Source organism: Musca domestica, unplaced genomic scaffold, assembly GCF_030504385.1.
Source record: "Musca domestica strain aabys unplaced genomic scaffold, Musca_domestica.polishedcontigs.V.1.1 196, whole genome shotgun sequence".
In the NCBI taxonomy this organism is placed as follows: domain Eukaryota; kingdom Metazoa; phylum Arthropoda; class Insecta; order Diptera; family Muscidae; genus Musca; species Musca domestica.
Genome location: NW_026712248.1, coordinates 319,436 through 338,303, shown reverse-complemented (window position 1 = coordinate 338,303; position 18,868 = coordinate 319,436). Strand labels below are relative to the sequence as shown.

Below are 18,868 nucleotides of genomic sequence, written 5' to 3'. Positions count from 1 at the left end.
AAGGTTGGCACTAAAAAATACCAAAGTGTCGATCACCTCAAGCAAGCGCTTCGCCGGGAATGGGCCAAAATACCGCAGAGCAACCAACATTCGGGCAGCGTGTTGGCCGTTTGGAGGCCATAATTCGTGCCAAAGGTAACCAATTCGAACAAATCTAAACTTATTCTAAAATTTGACGCTATTTCCGACATTTTTTTATTGGCTTTCATTCATTAAAATTTGAAAAAAAAATTTAGAAATTATGGTTCACTCCTTCTAGTACTTCCCCCACAGAGGAGTCAAAATTTTGAATAATTCTATCCCTTCGAAAAATGCGAAATGAAGATCCAATTCATTCTTCCCTTCATGCAATCCAATATTTCGACTAACACAAGATTTGTTGTGAAGATGGGAGATATCGACCCACTCCTTGTGGTACCCACCCTACAAAGGGGTCAAAAGTTTGATTAGCTTCAAATTTTGAGTCACCCCAATATTTTCACTGATGCAATGTTTGGTGTAAAAATCATAGATATCAAGCTACTCCTTCTGGTAACTCGACCCAGAAAAAATAAAATAAATAAAATTTTGATTGACAATTATTTGCATAAATCAGACGTTGGTCCACTTCCGCGGATATCTCACTTACATTTTAGCATTTTCCACAGATTATCCCATCTCTCATATCGATATATTCCAAATCTGGCACGTTATAATATTTATATCAGAATTATGTCAGCTACAAAATGGACAATATTGGCTCACTCCTTCAAAACCTTCCCTCATATACGGTCAACAGTTTGAATAATCATAACGCAAGTCAAAATAAACATTGATAACATTTTCATGTTAGTATTTGTAAAGAGATATCTTCTTTTTGAACATGTTCTTTTGTCGATATGAAACCTTCGTTTCCAAAGGGGATTTAAACGAAAGACTTAAGCAACGAACATGATTATCTCATAGAATTTTAAATTTCTCACAATATTTCTCTGATTGAGAATGTGTTTACATTTCTCTTGGAATAGAGAGAAAGAGGGAGAGAGAGGATGGAGAACATCATACAAATTCTTTTTTCATGATATTTCAATCAAAAGACTTAAGACACGAACAGGATTTTTTTTGAAAATAATTTTACGGCAATATATGTAAAGAACTCTCTCTCTCTCTCTTTGTTAAACTCGTTGTTTTCATTAAGAAGATATGGAAATCATGGATGCTAAGGAAAATTTTAAAAATGAGATTTAAGCAACCAATCAACTTTTCTCCCTGAGAATATTTAATCTCATTGAGAGTCTCCAACGGAGAATTGTAAAACGAAAGACTTAAACAACGAACGTGATTTTCATAACTGTGATTCCTTTCTCTCTTTCTTTTCCTCTCTAAGAGAATATTATCCACACTCCCTGTTAACAAGAGTTCCTAATGGAATATTTTAATACAAAAGACTTAAGAAACAAACTTCATTTATTCATAGACTCTTAAATTCTCCCAATCAATATCTTTTTTATTTCCGCTGGAAAAATACACATCTCTTTCTCTTCCTCTCCAACAACAATATTTCATAGAGAGAATTTTTAAAACAAAAGACTTAAGAAACAAACCCTACAAATTTCTAACAATTATTAAATCTCTTTGGGAAATAATATAAACCATTAATTTATAATCTAATCTTGTTGGATTTATTTATTTATTTATTTTTATTTCATTATATTTTTTTGCCAAAACTAAAAACACAGACTTCCCTTACAAGTAAAAAATTAAAATTTTAAAAATTTCTTTTCTCCAAAATTCATCGACAAACAAGAAACTTTCTCCCCCCCAAAATTAAAAAAATATAATTCATTTAAACGGTTATTAACTTATGGCCACAAAATATTCATTAGACTTACAACATTTTCCGCATATTAAAAAATAAAAAACCAAAAAAAAAAAATTGTAGAAACAAAATGCAAACAAAAAAATATATAAATAAACATGAAAACGATGTGTTAAAATCGAACAAATAAATTTACATAATTACACCAAAAATGCAGTTCGAAATCAAATTCAAACAAATCATGAAACAATAAAACACTTAGCCGGAGATATATCAAATAAACAAAAATAAAACCAAGATTTCAAATTCAATTCAATTTCAATACAATACACGCTAATCTTCTTCATCATCGACGGCTGTGGTGGTGGAAATTTTTACATTTTTTCTCGCCTATCGCATATTTGCGCTTCGGGTTTTGTTTAATCTTCAAACGAACGGCTTTAAATCTTTCAGTTTTACGCAACCAAACAATTTCTATTAATTGCCAATTAACATTGACTTTGTTTCGATTTTTTTTATTGAATCAAAATATTGGCTTAGTTTGAATATATGCCGCCAATTGATAAGCAACAGCGGCATCATCAAAAAGAAAACTAAAACCAAAGCGGAAAAGGGGAAGAGATCAAAAAGCCAAATCCCAAAGGTTCATCATATTTGGCCATGACTTTGGAATGGGAAATCGTTTTGTTTTTCTCTTTTTTTGTCGAAATAGATTTGAACTTGAACTGAAATAGTTTTGTCAAGGAAAAACTAAAGATTTGTTCGGATAATTTTTTTTTCTATAGATAAGTTCAAAAAGTTCATTGGAATGAACTGTTTTCGTATAGAAAAAAGTTCATTTGGATTGAACTGTTTTCGTATCGGAAAAAACTGTTTTCGTATCGGAAAAGAGTTCATTTGGAATGAACTGTTTTCGTATCAGAAAAACGTTTATTTGGAATGAACTGTTTTCGTATCAGAAAAAAGTTCATTTGGAATGAACTGTTTTCGTATCGGAAAAAAGTTCATTTGGAATGAACTGTTTTCGTATCGGAAAAAAGTTCATTTGGAATGAACTGTTTTCGTATCGGAAAAAAGTTCATTTGGAATGAACTGTTTTCGTATAGAAAAAAGTTCATGGGCATGAACTGTTTTCATATAGAAAAAAGTTCATGGGCATGAACTGTTTTCGTATAGAAAAAAGTTCATGGGCATGAACTGTTTTCGTATAGAAAAAAGTTCATGGGCATGAACTGTTTTCGTATAGAAAAAAGTTCATGGGCATGAACTGTTTTCGTATAGAAAAAAGTTCATGGGCATGAACTGTTTTCGTATAGAAAAAAGTTCATGGGCATGAACTGTTTTCGTATAGAAAAAAGTTCATGGGCATGAACTGTTTTCGTATAGAAAAAAGTTCATTTGGAATGAATTGTTTTCGTATCGGAAAAAAGTTCATTTGGAATGATCTGTTTTCGTGTCGGAAAAAAGTTCATTTGGGATGAACTGTTTTCGTATCGGAAAAATGTTAATTTGCAATGAACTGTTTTCGTATCAGAAAAAAGTTCATTTGCAATGAACTGTTTTCGTATCTGAAAAAAGTTCATTTGCAATGAACTGTTTTCGTATCAGAAAAAAGTTCATCCCTTGTTTATTCCTATTTTTTTTTCTTTTTTTTTTTTTTTTTAATGGAAATTCGCCAAGGTAATTTAGCCTCAACCCAACACCAGCTTAAAGTCATGGAAGTAAAAAAAAATCACTATCTTTGAAATCTCCATTACTTGGCAATTTTTTTTCCTCCATTATTTTGCCAATAAATTTAATATCTAGATTCTGGCAGAATCTGATGATAACTGTATTTGCTGTGAGAATTTCTAGCGGTTCTATGGCCCAAGTCCATAAGCCTATCAAAATGATGTTGTAATTTTTGCTTTTGTTTTTCGTTGTTGTTGTTTTCACAGCTCTATTATTAGAAAACATAGATTTTGTTTGGCCACTACGCCTACCCTGGTGTACTTGATGAGGCACAGGCTAGCCAACGAACAAGCCAGGCAGCCCAGTAATTTTTAACTGTTACTTCTTAACGTCGCCGTCGTTACACTTGAAATCTTAGAAGCTTAGGAAGTGCTACCAATGCCATTAGAGGCTTGTAATCATTAACTCACCGCTATGATATTGAACGACAGTGGGGACTGTTAAAAAATGACATGAGGCTGAAAAATTTACAAAAATTTTGAAGGGAAAAGATATTGGAAAAAAAGACCAATAAAAGTCTTAACCGGGGTAGATATTAAAAAAAATATAAAAAATATGGCGACTCGAATCCAAGGATCTTCTCTGCCAGATTTTACTGTGTATAGAACCAAATAACTTAATAAAGGGTATTATTAGTTTATTTTTCACCGCAAGTCCAGTGAAGTTTCTCTAAGCCATGAAAATAAATTAGTTTCCCCTGCTTTACCCCATAATTATGGATTTATGAGTTCGGAAACTTGGCAATTTAAGGATAACAAAATTATTTTTCTAAAGGAAAATCAGCTCTCTTTAATAGGCTTTTACATGACCTTGCAATTCGCCTATCCGACACCACTTGATTGTGTTTTAATGCCGCCAAAAAATTGCCACCTTCCATTTGCCATTATTGCAAAGCTCCTTCCACCGGCCTAAAGTTGAAAGTAAATAATTGTTTAATACAAACTGTTGTGCAATATCCGCATAAACAAAAAATTAACAAAAAAAAAAACGACAGGCAGTGTAAAGAAAACAATTTTGAGTCAATAAATATAAAAAGAGAGTCCATAACAAGTGGAAAATAACTTCGGCGGTATGTTACTAAGTAAGGTACAATGGGTTGGAGATGGAGAAGTTTGAAAAAAGTTCAGCCCATAACTTCATATAGAAAAAGTTCATGGACATGAACTGTTTTCGTATCAGAAAAAAAGTTCATGGACATGAACTGTTTTCGTATCGGAAAAAAGTTCATGGACATGAACTGTTTTCGTATCGGAAAAAAGTTCATGGACATGAACTGTTTTCGTAGAAAAAATAGTTCAGAAAAAAGTTCAGCCCATAAACTGTTTTCGTATTGAAAAAAAGTTCATCCCAGGAACTGTTTTCGTGTAGAAAAAAGTTCAGTTCAGTTCTATACAAAACAGTTCATAGACGATGGACTTTTTCTATACGAAAACAGTTCATCGACGATGGACTTTTTCTATACGAAAACAGTTCATCGACGATGGACTTTTTTCTATACGAAAACAGTTCATCGACGATGGACTTTTTTCTATACGAAAACAGTTCATCGACGATGGACTTTTTTCTATACGAAAACAGTTCATCGACGATGGACTTTTTTCTATACGAAAACAGTTCATCGACGATGGACTTTTTTCTATACGAAAACAGTTCATCGACGATGGACTTTTTTCTATACGAAAACAGTTCATTGACGATGGACTTTTTTCTATACGAAAACAGTTCATCGACGATGGACTTTTTTCTATACGAAAACAGTTCATCGACGATGGACTTTTTTCTATACGAAAACAGTTCATCGACGATGGACTTTTTTCTATACGAAAACAGTTCATCGACGATGGACTTTTTTCTATACGAAAACAGTTCATCGACGATGGACTGTTTTCTATACGAAAACAGTTCATCGACGATGGACTGTTTTCTATACGAAAACAGTTCATCGACGATGGACTGTTTTCTATACGAAAACAGTTCATCGACGATGGACTTTTTTCTATACGAAAACAGTTCATCGACGATGGACTTTTTTCTATACGAAAACAGTTCATCGACGTTGGACTTTTTCTATACGAAAACAGTTCATCGACGATGGTATTTTTTCTATACGAAAACAGTTCATGTCCGAATGAACTTTTTTCTATACGAAAACAGTTCATGTCCGAATGAACTTTTTTCTATACGAAAACAGTTCATGTCCGAATGAACTTTTTTCTATACGAAAACAGTTCATGTCCGAATGAACTTTTTTCTATACGAAAACAGTTCATGTCCGAATGAACTTTTTTCTATACGAAAACAGTTCATGTCCGAATGAACTTTTTTCTATACGAAAACAGTTCATGTCCGAATGAACTTTTTTCTATACGAAAACAGTTCATGTCCGAATGAACTTTTTCTATACGAAAACAGTTCATGTCCGAATGAACTTTTTTCTATACGAAAACAGTTCATGTCCGAATGAACTTTTTTCTATACGAAAACAGTTCATGTCCGAATGAACTTTTTCTGTACGAAAACAGTTCATGTCCGAATGAACTTTTTTCTATACGAAAACAGTTCATGTCCGAATGAACTTTTTTCTATACGAAAACAGTTCATGTCCGAATGAACTTTTTTCTATACGAAAACAGTTCATGTCCGAATGAACTTTTTTCTATACGAAAACAGTTCATGTCCGAATGAACTTTTTTCTATACGAAAACAGTTCATGTCCGAATGAACTTTTTTCTATACGAAAACAGTTCATGTCCATGAACTTTTTTCCGATACGAAAACAGTTCATGTCCATGAACTTTTTTCTAAACGAAAACAGTTCATTCCGAATGAACTTTTTTCCGATACGAAAACAGTTCATGTCCATGAACTTTTTTCCGATACGAAAACAGTTCATGTCCATGAACTTTTCCGCATAGAAAAAAGTTCGTTGTATGGACTTTTCTCTATACGATTTTTTTTTTTACCAACCCATTGTGCTGCGTGTTTAAGCCACCTTCATACCAGCTCCATTCAACATTGTTCCTTTCAACCCAGGCCCTCTCCTCCGTCTCCTCCTCCCCCCGCACATTGCATGCTATTATAATCAATTTGGAACATGTCGTTGCTTTCTTTAGTTAAAGTTGTCTGCATTTTTTTTTTATTGTCGTCTTTGGTGCCACACTTTTGAGACAACTTTGTCTCAAGACATTATCCGCAATGGTGTGGGTAGGTAGGCAGATTGGTAGGTGCATGCACATATGTAACAGTTGGCAAATAAAGTGCAGTTTTATTTTTATAAACTGTGTTTTTATTTATTTTATTTTTTTGGGTTGTTAAATTAAATAAAAACATATTGTGGGTTGTATCGATAATGAATTGAGGTGATAAATTGTATAAATAAATTTTAAATACCGGGGTGGGGAGGAAGGCATTAAAAATTTGTTTTGCATTTCTGGAATGATTTGGAAATGGACTTGAAAAAAATATTTTTTTCTTTCTCAAAAAATATTTAAATCCACTTCCATATTTTCCTGCTGGTGGCCATTTTTTAATACGCCCATCCAAAAAACTACTTTTCAAAAACTGCCAAATTGAAAACGGAAATTGTGCATGGCTTATGGTCGCATTATTATCAATTTTTGGGATTCATTGTTTATATCCAAAAAAAAAATTGATCTCCAACCCAAGCTTAATTGTGGTCATCCCAAAAAAAGGGTAATGCAGATAAGCCAAGACAAGAGATCAAAACAATTTTTTGCTGCCCCAGACAAGGATTGCTTGTCTGTTTTTTTTTTTCTCCTTTACCTCCAAAAACATGCAGCAAAATTCCATTCATTTTGTTTTGATTGTTCATTATTAATGGCCAGCATATCCCCCCAATTTTGTTGGCTCTTAAACGTTGATAAGGAGGTGTTATCACTCCACAAAAAAATCGGCTATGCCACAAAAAAATATGTCTTGTGCGAATTTTTGTTTCTTTTTGTTTTTTTTTTTTTTTTTTTGGACAAAGGTCCGGCATTACATAAAAAAATATTTTTTCGATGTTAACTGGTTTATTTTTAGCTTCTTTGCTTTTTTTGTGAAAGGTCCAACCTCCTTTTTTGTATCGGGCCGTTCATCTGTAAACACCGAAAAAAATATGAATTGGTTTTACACGTAACCTGGCCAATCAATCATGTTAATAATCATAATAATAAAAATTATTTTAATTGCTTACGCAGGTTGGCTTTTTTATTCATTAATAAAAAAGATCAACCCTACAATGGGTAACTAGGTGGACAGTAAATAAAAATATTTATTTAAAAAAGTTCCTTCATCATACGAAAAAGTTCAGCCGATGAACTTTTTTCAATAGGAAAAAGTTCTGACGATGAACATTTTTCTATACGAAAACAGTTTATCATGCCCATGAACTTTTTTTCGATACGAAAACAGTTCATGTCCATGAACTTTTTTTCGATACTAAAACAGTTCATGCCCATGAACTTTTTTTTCGATACGAAAACAGTTCATTTCCACGAACTTTTTTTCGATACGAAAACAGTTCATGCCAATGAACTTTTTTTCGATACGAAAACAGTTCATGCCCATGAACTTTTTTCCGATACGAAAACAGTTCATCGACGATAGACTTTTTTCTATACGAAAACAATTTATTCCCATGAACTTTTTTTCAATACGAAAACAGTTCATGTCCATGAACTTTTTTTCGATACGAAAACAGTTCATGTCCATGAACTTTTTTTCGATACGAAAACAGTTCATGTCCATGAACTTTTTTTCGATACGAAAACAGTTCATGTCCATGAACTTTTCTTCGATACGAAAACAGTTCATGCACAAGAACTTTTTTTCGATACGAAAACAGTTCATGCCCATGAACTTTTTTTCGATACGAAAACAGTTCACGTCCATGAACTTTTTTCCGATACGAAAACATTTCATGTCCATGAACTTTTTTCTATACGAAAACAGTTCATGCCCATGAACTTTTTTCGATACGAAAACAGTTCATGCCCATGAACTTTTTTTCGATACGAAAACAGTTCATGCCCATGAACTTTATTTCGATACGAAAACAGTTCATTCCAATGAACTTTTTTTCGATACGAAAACAGTTAATTTCTTTCTATACAAAAAAAATTCTATAGGAAAAGTTCTCTGTTTAGGGCTTCACCAAGTCGGATCAAGCCAAAGTGGTTGGCTTTTTTACTTTATTTGACATTTTCATGTCTGTGCCTGTGTTTGTCACCAAAGTGCGAAAGACGTTAATAATTGCTGCACTCGAATGGATTGCTTTTTAATTAATTGGCGTAACCGAAAATGTATTTTTTTGTTAAATTTACAATAAATTTTAAATGCTTTCCAATTAATTGTTGTGGATTGAGGAGATAAAGAAAAGAGAGAGGGTGGAGAAGAGAAAACACAATACCCTGAAAATCTGTCAAAATATTACATAAAAATCGTCCATTGTTGCAGATCAGAGAAATGAGAAAGAAATGATTGATCGGCTAAGGTATTGTAGGGGGAAGATTACATAAGAAGCGGATATAAGGAGATACCCAACAGTAAAGCCTCTCAGACAAGGAGATGTATTCCCATACTCTCTCATAAGAGAAATATCGAATTTTGGACAATTCTTCTGGATAAAGAGATCTTTAGGCTTAAGGAAAGCTGTTCTCTTAATTGAGAAAGCTTGAAGCATTGCTTAGGGGGTCCCACTGTATCTGTAATAATTATTCTTGTGATTTCCAATACCTCACCCAATCTTGTCGCTTGTCACCTGATTCCGCTTCCACTGTATCTCCGCTTTGTTGCTGTTATTTTGTAATCAGAATCTAGTTCTTGTCAGCAGTCGCTTGATTTCTTCGGTTAACATTTTGCAATGGAATTTCAGTTTAGAATTCTTTTTCCCTCCCCTTCAACTTCGTGTTTGTTGTAAATGTTAAAACCACAAGAATATCATGTTTAACTTGGCTATTCATTACATCAAGAATTTCGTTTTTGAATTCACAAATCAATGGTTGAACTGCTGCTGTCGATGATGGTGGTTACACCACATCTCGCTCTAGAACCCAGGCCCTAAAGAATCAACATGAAATATTCCACAGCAACTCCTCGTCTGCCTCCTCCTACCCCTTTTCCGACCATCTGGGCTATCAGGTTATTTTGAATTTCATAATCTAACCACAAGAAGAGGAGGAAAAAACCCGACATAGAACGAGTGCAACTAAACGTGAGTTATGATTTGTCACCTTTAGTTTAAATACTGGCTGATTTAGCAGAGGTAATGCCAGTGGATTCTATGTAAGGGAAGAGGGAGTCAGCTGTGGAAATACCGTAGAAACCTCTCACTCGAAGACACTCACCCATGTCGGTTCGTCTAATGGCAGAAAATGTCAAATCCATTTCACAAAAAAAAATTCCCCCACAAATGAACACCTGTCTCGCTATTTCCTTAATTTTCGGAATGAGCAATGACTAATAATTTTTAGCTTTGAAATATTCAACAAAAAAAATTAATAAAATTTTTTTCATAATTTTTTGCAGGTATGTTTGTGCTCTCGAAATGGCTCTTTGTGGGTAATGTAAATGGATCTGAAATAAATTTATTTTTAATAATGAAAGAACATTTTCCAATACGAAAAAGTTCATAGCATAAACTTTTCTCTTTTTATCGACGAAGGACTTTTTTCCATACGAAAAAAGTTCATCAACGATGAAAAACTCTTTTCATTGACGATGGACTTTTTTCTATACGAAAACATTGCATCGACGATGGACTTTTTTCTATACGAAAACATTGCATCGACGATGGACTTTTTTCGATACGAAAACAGTTCATCGACGATGGACTTTTTTCAATACGAAAACAGTTCACCGATGATGGACTTTTTTCTATACGAAAACAGTTCACCGATGATGGACTTTTTTCTATACGAAAACAGTTCATGCCGCATGAACTTTTTCCGATACGAAAACAGATCATGCCGCATGAACTTTTTTCTATACGAAAACAGTTCATGCCGCATGAACTTTTTTCTGATACGAAAACAGTTCATGCCGCATGAACTTTTTTCTGATACGAAAACAGTTCATGCCGCATGAACTTTTTTCTGATACGAAAACAGTTCATGCCGCATGAACTTTTTTCTGATACGAAAACAGTTCATGCCGCATGAACTTTTTTCTGATACGAAAACAGTTCATGCCGCATGAACTTTTTTCTGATACGAAAACAGTTCATGCCGCATGAACTTTTTTCTATACGAAAACAGTTCATGTTCCATGAACTTTTTTCTCATACGAAAACAGTTCATTCCGAATGAACTTTATTCTATACAAAAACAGTTCATGCCGCATGAACTTTTTTCTATACGAAAACAGTTCATGCCGCATTAACTTTTTTCTATACGAAAACAGTTCATGCCGCATGAACTTTTTTCTATACGAAAACAGTTCATATCCCTGAACTTTTTTCTATACGAAAACAGTTCATATCCATGAACTTTTTTTTCGATACGAAAACAGTTCATATCCATGAACTTTTTTTTCGATACGAAAACAGTTCATGCCCATGAACTTTTTTTCGATACGAAAACAGTTCATGTTTATGAACTTTTTTCCTATACGAAAACAGTTCATGCCCATGAACTTTTTTCTGATACGAAAACAGTTCATGCCGCATGAACTTTTTTCTGATACGAAAACAGTTCATGCCGCATGAACTTTTTTCTGATACGAAAACAGTTCATCGACGATGTACTTTTTTCTATACGAAAACAGTTCATGCCCATGAACTTTTTTCTGATACGAAAACAGTTCATGCCGCATGAACTTTTTTCTGATACGAAAACAGTTCATGCCGCATGAACTTTTTTCTGATACGAAAACAGTTCATCGACGATGTACTTTTTTCTATACGAAAACAGTTCATGTCCATGAACTTTTTTCTGATACGAAAACAGTTCATGCCCATGAACTTTTTTCTGATACGAAAACAGTTCATGCCCATGAACTTTTTTCCGATACGAAAACAGTTCATGTTCATGAACTTTTTTCTATACGACAACAGTTCATGCCCATGAACTTTTTTCCGATACGAAAACAGTTCATGTCCATGAACTTTTTTCCGATACGAAAACAGTTCATGTCCATGAACTTTTTTCCTATACGAAAACAGTTCATTGAATGAAATTTGTGTAATCATTGTAACAATCTTGACATGATTTCCAACGACCTTGCTCTACTCCTATTTTAATTTTTTGCTGTTGTTGTCATTTTTTACAGGGAATGATAAATACTTTTTATCATTCCTCCCATTCACTTGCCTTAAAAAAATATATGGCATTATTTATCATTTCTTTGGGTACTCAAAAAAATATTTTTTATTTTTTATAATTTTTTTTTTTTGGATAAATGCAATTACAATTTGCCATACATTTGAAACTTGCTCAAGGTTAATTAGTAGCCGAGTTTTTTGTATTTATTTATTATTTTTTGGCAACTGTATCAATTGTGGCCATTTATTGCCAAAAATAATTTTTTTCCCGCAAGCCATTTTAAGACGCATAAAAAATGATTCAAGTTTTATTTTGAGTTTCCATTTTAACGCAAGTTGACACCTTAGAGCTCCTCTTTGCTCTGGGTGCTGTTGGTGCGGGGAGGGCTTTTGCATGCCACTCATTTGCCATTCAAAAATCACAAAATATTTGTTTATGACTTTTAATTAACCAAAAAAAAAAAGAGAGAGAAACACAACTCACCATAAATATGACAAATTAAATGTGCAAAGTTTGCAAATTTTCCATTAATAACTGTAAAATTGTCTTAGCGTCGCCACAGTTGGCTGAGCGGCTTATCGTGAGATTTTGAATAGAAAATTGAAGACAAGGCCGTTCAGTAAACCGATGAGAGCAGGTTTCAAGAAAAATCATTAAAAATTATAACCACAAGATTTTTTTATCTCTGCGAATTTGATTTCCAGATGACCTATTTATTTGAAAAAAAAAAATAAATAAAATATTGGCAGAGGAACTGTGGGGCCTACCGCCAATGGATCGTAAGATGGGAGAAATACTTCTCAAAAATGTAGGGAATGTTAAAATTACTAGATACTCTGAAAGGAGGAGGGTAGGGAATTGTAAGAAAAAAATCATCGCAAGAATTGGGTATCCTAGCCCCACGGGTACCCAACCCTCCCAAAATAAGAACCTCCACCTTGTAAAGAATTTTTCTAAAAATCTCTTCCAGCCTGCCTTCGGAGGCCCCACTGTCGCAGCATTTTCTCTAAATGATCTTGAAATTGTCCAAACAAATTTAACATTGTTTTCTTTTCTTTTTTATTTTGCTCCCACTCTCCTACGTTTCGGGTTTTTTTTTTAAATAAAATTTATTTTTGTTGACACAAGTGTTGCTATCACCAGCGAGCGTCGCTACGCTCCGTCCGCCGCTTCTGATAAGAATAAATTTACAAATGTTTATATCTTAAAAGATATTTATTTATTTTTCAAAACCTTACATTTTTTTCTAAGAAGAAACAGCAACAAAATGTTTTGCTAAAAGCCCGGCCAGATAGTAGTCGGCTGGAATTCGAAATAACAAATGCGAAAAATTGGTGCGTGATTCGGATAACCAACATCGTGAAGTGAAAGTAAAAAGATGTGAAAAACAAAATATTTGGAATAATTTAAAATCGATTTGAAAAAATAAAATGGTTAGTAAAATGGGAGGGTTTTGCCATTTTTAAAATAAATTAGAATAAAATTCATAGAACCTATTTTTTCCTAAAGGAAAGTGCTTTAAACGAAAAAATTTCTTCCAAAAAATTCGTCGAATAAATTTTTTTAACAAAAAAGTACCAAAAAGAATCTTTCCCCACAGAAAAGTTCTTCGAATGAACTTTTTTCTGTACGAAAAAGTTCATTCAATGAACTTTTTTCTGTACGAAAAAGTTCATTCACTGAACTTTTTTCTATACGAAAAGAGTTCATTGAATGAACTTTTCTTCGTACAGAAAAAAATTCATTGGCTGAACTATTTCGTATAGAAAAAAGTTCATTCAATGAACTATTTCGTATAGAAAAAAGTTCATTGAATGAACTTTTCGTATAGAAAAAAGTTCATTGAATGAACTTTTTCGTATAGAAAAAAGTTCATTGAATGAACTTTTTCGTATAGAAAAAAGTTCATTGAATGAACTTTTTCGTATAGAAAAAGTTCATTGAATGAACTTTTTCGTATAGAAAAAAGTTCATTGAATGAACTTTTTCGTATAGAAAAAAGTTCATTGAATGAACTTTTTCGTATAGAAAAAAGTTCATTGAATGAACTTTTTCGTATAGAAAAAAGTTCATTGAATGAACTTTTTCGTATAGAAAAAAGTTCATTGAATGAACTTTTTCGTATAGAAAAAAGTTCATTGAATGAACTTTTTCGTATAGAAAAAAGTTCATTGAATGAACTTTTTCGTATAGAAAAAAGTTCATTGAATGAACTTTTTCGTATAGAAAAAAGTTCATTGAATGAACTTTTTCGTATAGAAAAAAGTTCATTGAATGAACTTTTTCGTATAGAAAAAAGTTCATTGAATGAACTTTTTCGTATAGAAAAAAGTTCATGGACATGAACTTTTTCGTATAGAAAAAAGTTCATGGACATGAACTGTTTTCGTATAGAAAAAAAGTTCATGGACATGAACTGTTTTCGTATAGAAAAAAGTTCATGGACATGAACTGTTTTCGTATAGAAAAAAGTTCATGGACATGAACTGTTTTCGTATAGAAAAAAGTTCATGGACATGAACTGTTTTCGTATAGAAAAAAGTTCATGGACATGAACTGTTTTCGTATAGAAAAAGTTCATGGACATGAACTGTTTTCGTATAGAAAAAAGTTCATGGACATGAACTGTTTTCGTATAGAAAAAAGTTCATGGACATGAACTGTTTTCGTATAGAAAAAAGTTCATGGACATGAACTGTTTTCGTATAGAAAAAAGTTCATGGACATGAACTGTTTTCGTATAGAAAAAAGTTCATGGACATGAACTGTTTTCGTATAGAAAAAAGTTCATGGACATGAACTGTTTTCGTATAGAAAAATGTTCATGGGCATGAACTGTTTTCGATACGAAAACAGTTCATGTCCATGAACTCTTTTCTATACGAAAAAGTTCATTCAATGAACTCTTTTCTATACGAAAACAGTTCATGCCCATGAACTTTTTTCTATACGAAAACAGTTCATGCCCATGAACTTTTTTCTATACGAAAACAGTTCATGCCCATGAACTTTTTTCTATACGAAAACAGTTCATGTCCATGAACTTTTTTCTATACGAAAACAGTTCATGTCCATGAACTTTTTTCTATACGAAAACAGTTCATGTCGCATGAACTTTTTTCTATACGAAAACAGTTCATGTCGCATGAACTTTTTTCTATACGAAAACAGTTCATGTCGCATGAACTTTTTCTATACGAAAACAGTTCATGTCGCATGAACTTTTTTCTATACGAAAACAGTTCATGTCGCATGAACTTTTTTCTATACGAAAACAGTTCATGTCGCATGAACTTTTTTCTATACGAAAACAGTTCATGTCGCATGAACTTTTTTCTATACGAAAACAGTTCATGTCGCATGAACTTTTTTCTATACGAAAACAGTTCATGTCGCATGAACTTTTTTCTATACGAAAACAGTTCATGTCGCATGAACTTTTTCTATACGAAAACAGTTCATGTCGCATGAACTTTTTTCTATACGAAAACAGTTCATGTCGCATGAACTTTTTTCTATACGAAAACAGTTCATGTCGCATGAACTTTTTCTATACGAAAACAGTTCATGTCGCATGAACTTTTTTCTATACGAAAACAGTTCATGTCGCATGAACTTTTTTCTATACGAAAACAGTTCATGTCGCATGAACTTTTTTCTATACGAAAACAGTTCATGTCGCATGAACTTTTTCTATACGAAAACAGTTCATGCCCATGAACTTTTTTCTATACGAAAACAGTTCATGTCGCATGAACTTTTTTCTATACGAAAACAGTTCATGCCCATTAACTTTTTTCTATACGAAAACAGTTCATGCCCATGAACTTTTTTCTATACGAAAACAGTTCATGCCCATGAACTTTTTTCTATACGAAAACAGTTCATGCCCATGAACTTTTTTCTATACGAAAACAGTTCATGCCCATGAACTTTTTTCTATACGAAAACAGTTCATGCCCATGAACTTTTTTCTATACGAAAACAGTTCATGCCCATGAACTTTTTTCTATACGAAAACAGTTCATGCCCATGAACTTTTTTCTATACGAAAACAGTTCATGCCCATGAACTTTTTTCTATACGAAAACAGTTCATGCCCATGAACTTTTTTCTATACGAAAACAGTTCATGCCCATGAACTTTTTTCTATACGAAAACAGTTCATGCCCATGAACTTTTTTCTATACGAAAACAGTTCATGCCCATGAACTTTTTTCTATACGAAAACAGTTCATGCCCATGAACTTTTTTCTATACGAAAACAGTTCATGCCCATGAACTTTTTTCTATACGGAAACAGTTCATGCCCATGAACTTTTTTCTATACGAAAACAGTTCATGTCCATGAACTTTTTTCTATACGAAAACATCGAATGAACCTTTTCTCTATAGAAAAGTTATCGGTTAAATTTCTTTTAATTTTTCAGAAGATTTCTTCCCTCTCACTCCCTGATAACAAAATGTATATAATTACGCTTTTGTCAATGATTAACTTTGACAATGGATGGCTGCTTGTCTGACTGCCGGTAGGTGAAAACGGCAGCCGGACGAACGGCATCATCATCGTCAACACAATAATAACCATAAACAAAACACATGATCTGAAGTGATATCCCTGCTCAGATAAAAGTTACCACTTGAACAATTCGGCTGCATAGATTTAAGTGGTGAAAACAACAACAACACCAACAACGATACACATCATAAAGAAGCAATGAAAGACTTCAAAGGCTGACCACCAAAAACACTTGCGTCTGACAATGACAATAAAAAAACGTTTTAAGTGGCATTTGTTGTTGCTGCTGCTGCTGTTGTTGGTTTTGGTGGCATTTAACTCAAAATTTGTTTGGTTTTGGTGGCAAATGAAATTGAAAGTGAAACAATCTTCGATACACTCGATGTCATACGAAATTGAAAGTGGTTTTCTGTTTTTACGAGAGAGAGAGAGAGAAAATTCAGAGAGAGTGAGAGAGAGAAATTTATGTGTGCTCCCGGTAATTGGTGGAGAGAGCAAAGGGGATTTATAAAATAAACAAATAAAAATAAAAAAATAAATAATAAAAAATATACTTAATAAATTATAAATGAAAAATATATAATAATAATAATATATAAGTAAATAATAAATAAATAAAAAATATATAAAAAATATAAAAATAAATGATAAAAAAAATTAAATAAATATGGGTGTGCGAAGTTAATTCAAAAAGAAAAGTTTAAAGTTGGCCCATAAAATATTTAAAGACCTATTTTCAATAAATATCTTTACAAATTTGAAAAGCCTTAGGCCTTAAAAAATCCGTGCTCAATTCGATGTACCTTCACCTCTTCAACAGGCTGCAGGGTTTCCCATAATAACAATTGAATTTTGCCAAATATTTCAAATTTTGTAAACCTCCTCCATTCCCTCTTCATTGCCTTTCTATGGCATCTTAACAAAAAGGTTAAATAACCTTTTATTTAAATTAATGATGGCCTAAAACTTCAATTTCTCTTAGCCGCCAATTCTCATTAGTTGGATCTTCTTCTTTGCAAAAAAATCCCAACTTCGATTTCAAATTCCTACCAAAACACACAGAGATGCCAAATACCATCAGTCAATTAAGTCGAAAACTTTTTCAAAGGTTGAGTCATTTGCAGATAGCAGAATATGTTCAAAGCCAGGCCTTGGCATTTAACTGACCTCGCCTAACCTCACATGACAAATGGGGGGGCCGATAACGTTTGTCAAGTTTTTTTAGTTTTTCTCCAAAAATTTTATTATTTTTTTCTTTTTTTTTTGGGAAAACGATAACTTTTTCTTGGCTTGCTTATGAATATTCAAGAGATTAAAAGAAATTTCCATTTCCAAAAAACACATACACACACACACACACCAAAACCACCAATCTTGCAAATGACTAGCAACAAGTTTTCACTTTCTTTTGGGGTGTTATCAAAAATCATCATTGCCTTCTCATAGAGACAAATGGCCAAACCGGCAGACAGACAGACAAACGGAATTGTATAGACACCATAGGTTATCCCCCCAGCACAACTTAAAACATATTAACCAAACTAATGACTCTTACATGGGGTCAGTGGGAAGGGGGGAAGGGGATCGCTTCCATAACGATGATCTTTTCAACATCTACAAAAAAAAGAAAAATTATTTTATTTTTTCTTGACTGCTGTAAATAAAAACAAAAGAAATGAAAAATAGAAAAAAATACTACACTTGGTGACCGGATGGGATGCTGGAGATTACAAATTTATTTACAACATATCGAATCAAACAGCAACAACAACAGAAACGGGTTGGGAATAAACAGTTGGGTAATGAAAATAATATTTCAAAGTGGCGCCCAAATGCAGCACAGCACTTTACAATATTGAGATGGTGTCAAAGGGAAAAATCTTCTACATCAAAATCGATCATGGGTCTCCACATACAAGAATTTCATAGATGTGATATATAGTAATGAAATATGGGCCTCGAATTGGGTATATTCAAAAGAGAATTTTATGGTTAATTTTTTAATTTCTTTTTTGATTTGATGTCAAAATCACCTATAAATAATCACTTTGGAGAGTTGCTATAAAGGAAGAAAGTATTCTGCATCAAATTTCACCATAAGGTTTCAAACATGATAAATCGGTATATAGCATATAACCCAAAAAAAAATCATCTGAAATGTGGATATATTAGGAATAACATTTTTTTTTTGGTTAATTTTGCGACAATTCATGATTTGAGCCCAATATCTCCCACAAAAATTTAGTCTAGCGGAATTTTGTTAATGGAACAAATATTCCTCATCGAAATTCATTAAGGGTCCTCACACACCAGAAATCGATAAATATAATATATAGTAATAAAATGTTGCTTTCAATCTGGGTATAGTAAAATTCACGATGTAAGATTAATGAGGTTAATTTTCGAAATAGGGTCCAAATGACCGGTAATATTACGATTTAGACAGATAGCATAAAAGGAAAAAATATTCTCCATCAAATTTCACTATGGGTCCCCAAACACAAGAAATTTGTATATAATATATATACTAAAGAAAAACCGGCTTAAATTCTTATATAT

General features: G+C 32.9%; 1 protein-coding gene across 2 annotated transcripts in view; it reads left to right on the top strand.

Moving 5' to 3' along the window:
* Window positions 1-18,868, top strand: part of LOC101889038 (disheveled-associated activator of morphogenesis 1) — a 94,390-nt gene that overhangs the window by 13,123 nt on the left and 62,399 nt on the right. The window contains exon 1 of one of the 2 annotated variants that reach the window (XM_059121445.1): window positions 13,071-13,223. The exons of the other annotated variant lie outside the window; for it this stretch is intronic. Within the exon in view, the coding sequence (XP_058977428.1) occupies window positions 13,221-13,223 (3 nt within the window). The 5' untranslated portion in view covers window positions 13,071-13,220. Of the gene's footprint in view, window positions 1-13,070; window positions 13,224-18,868 lie in introns of those variants that run through there. 2 annotated transcript variants of the gene reach the window in all.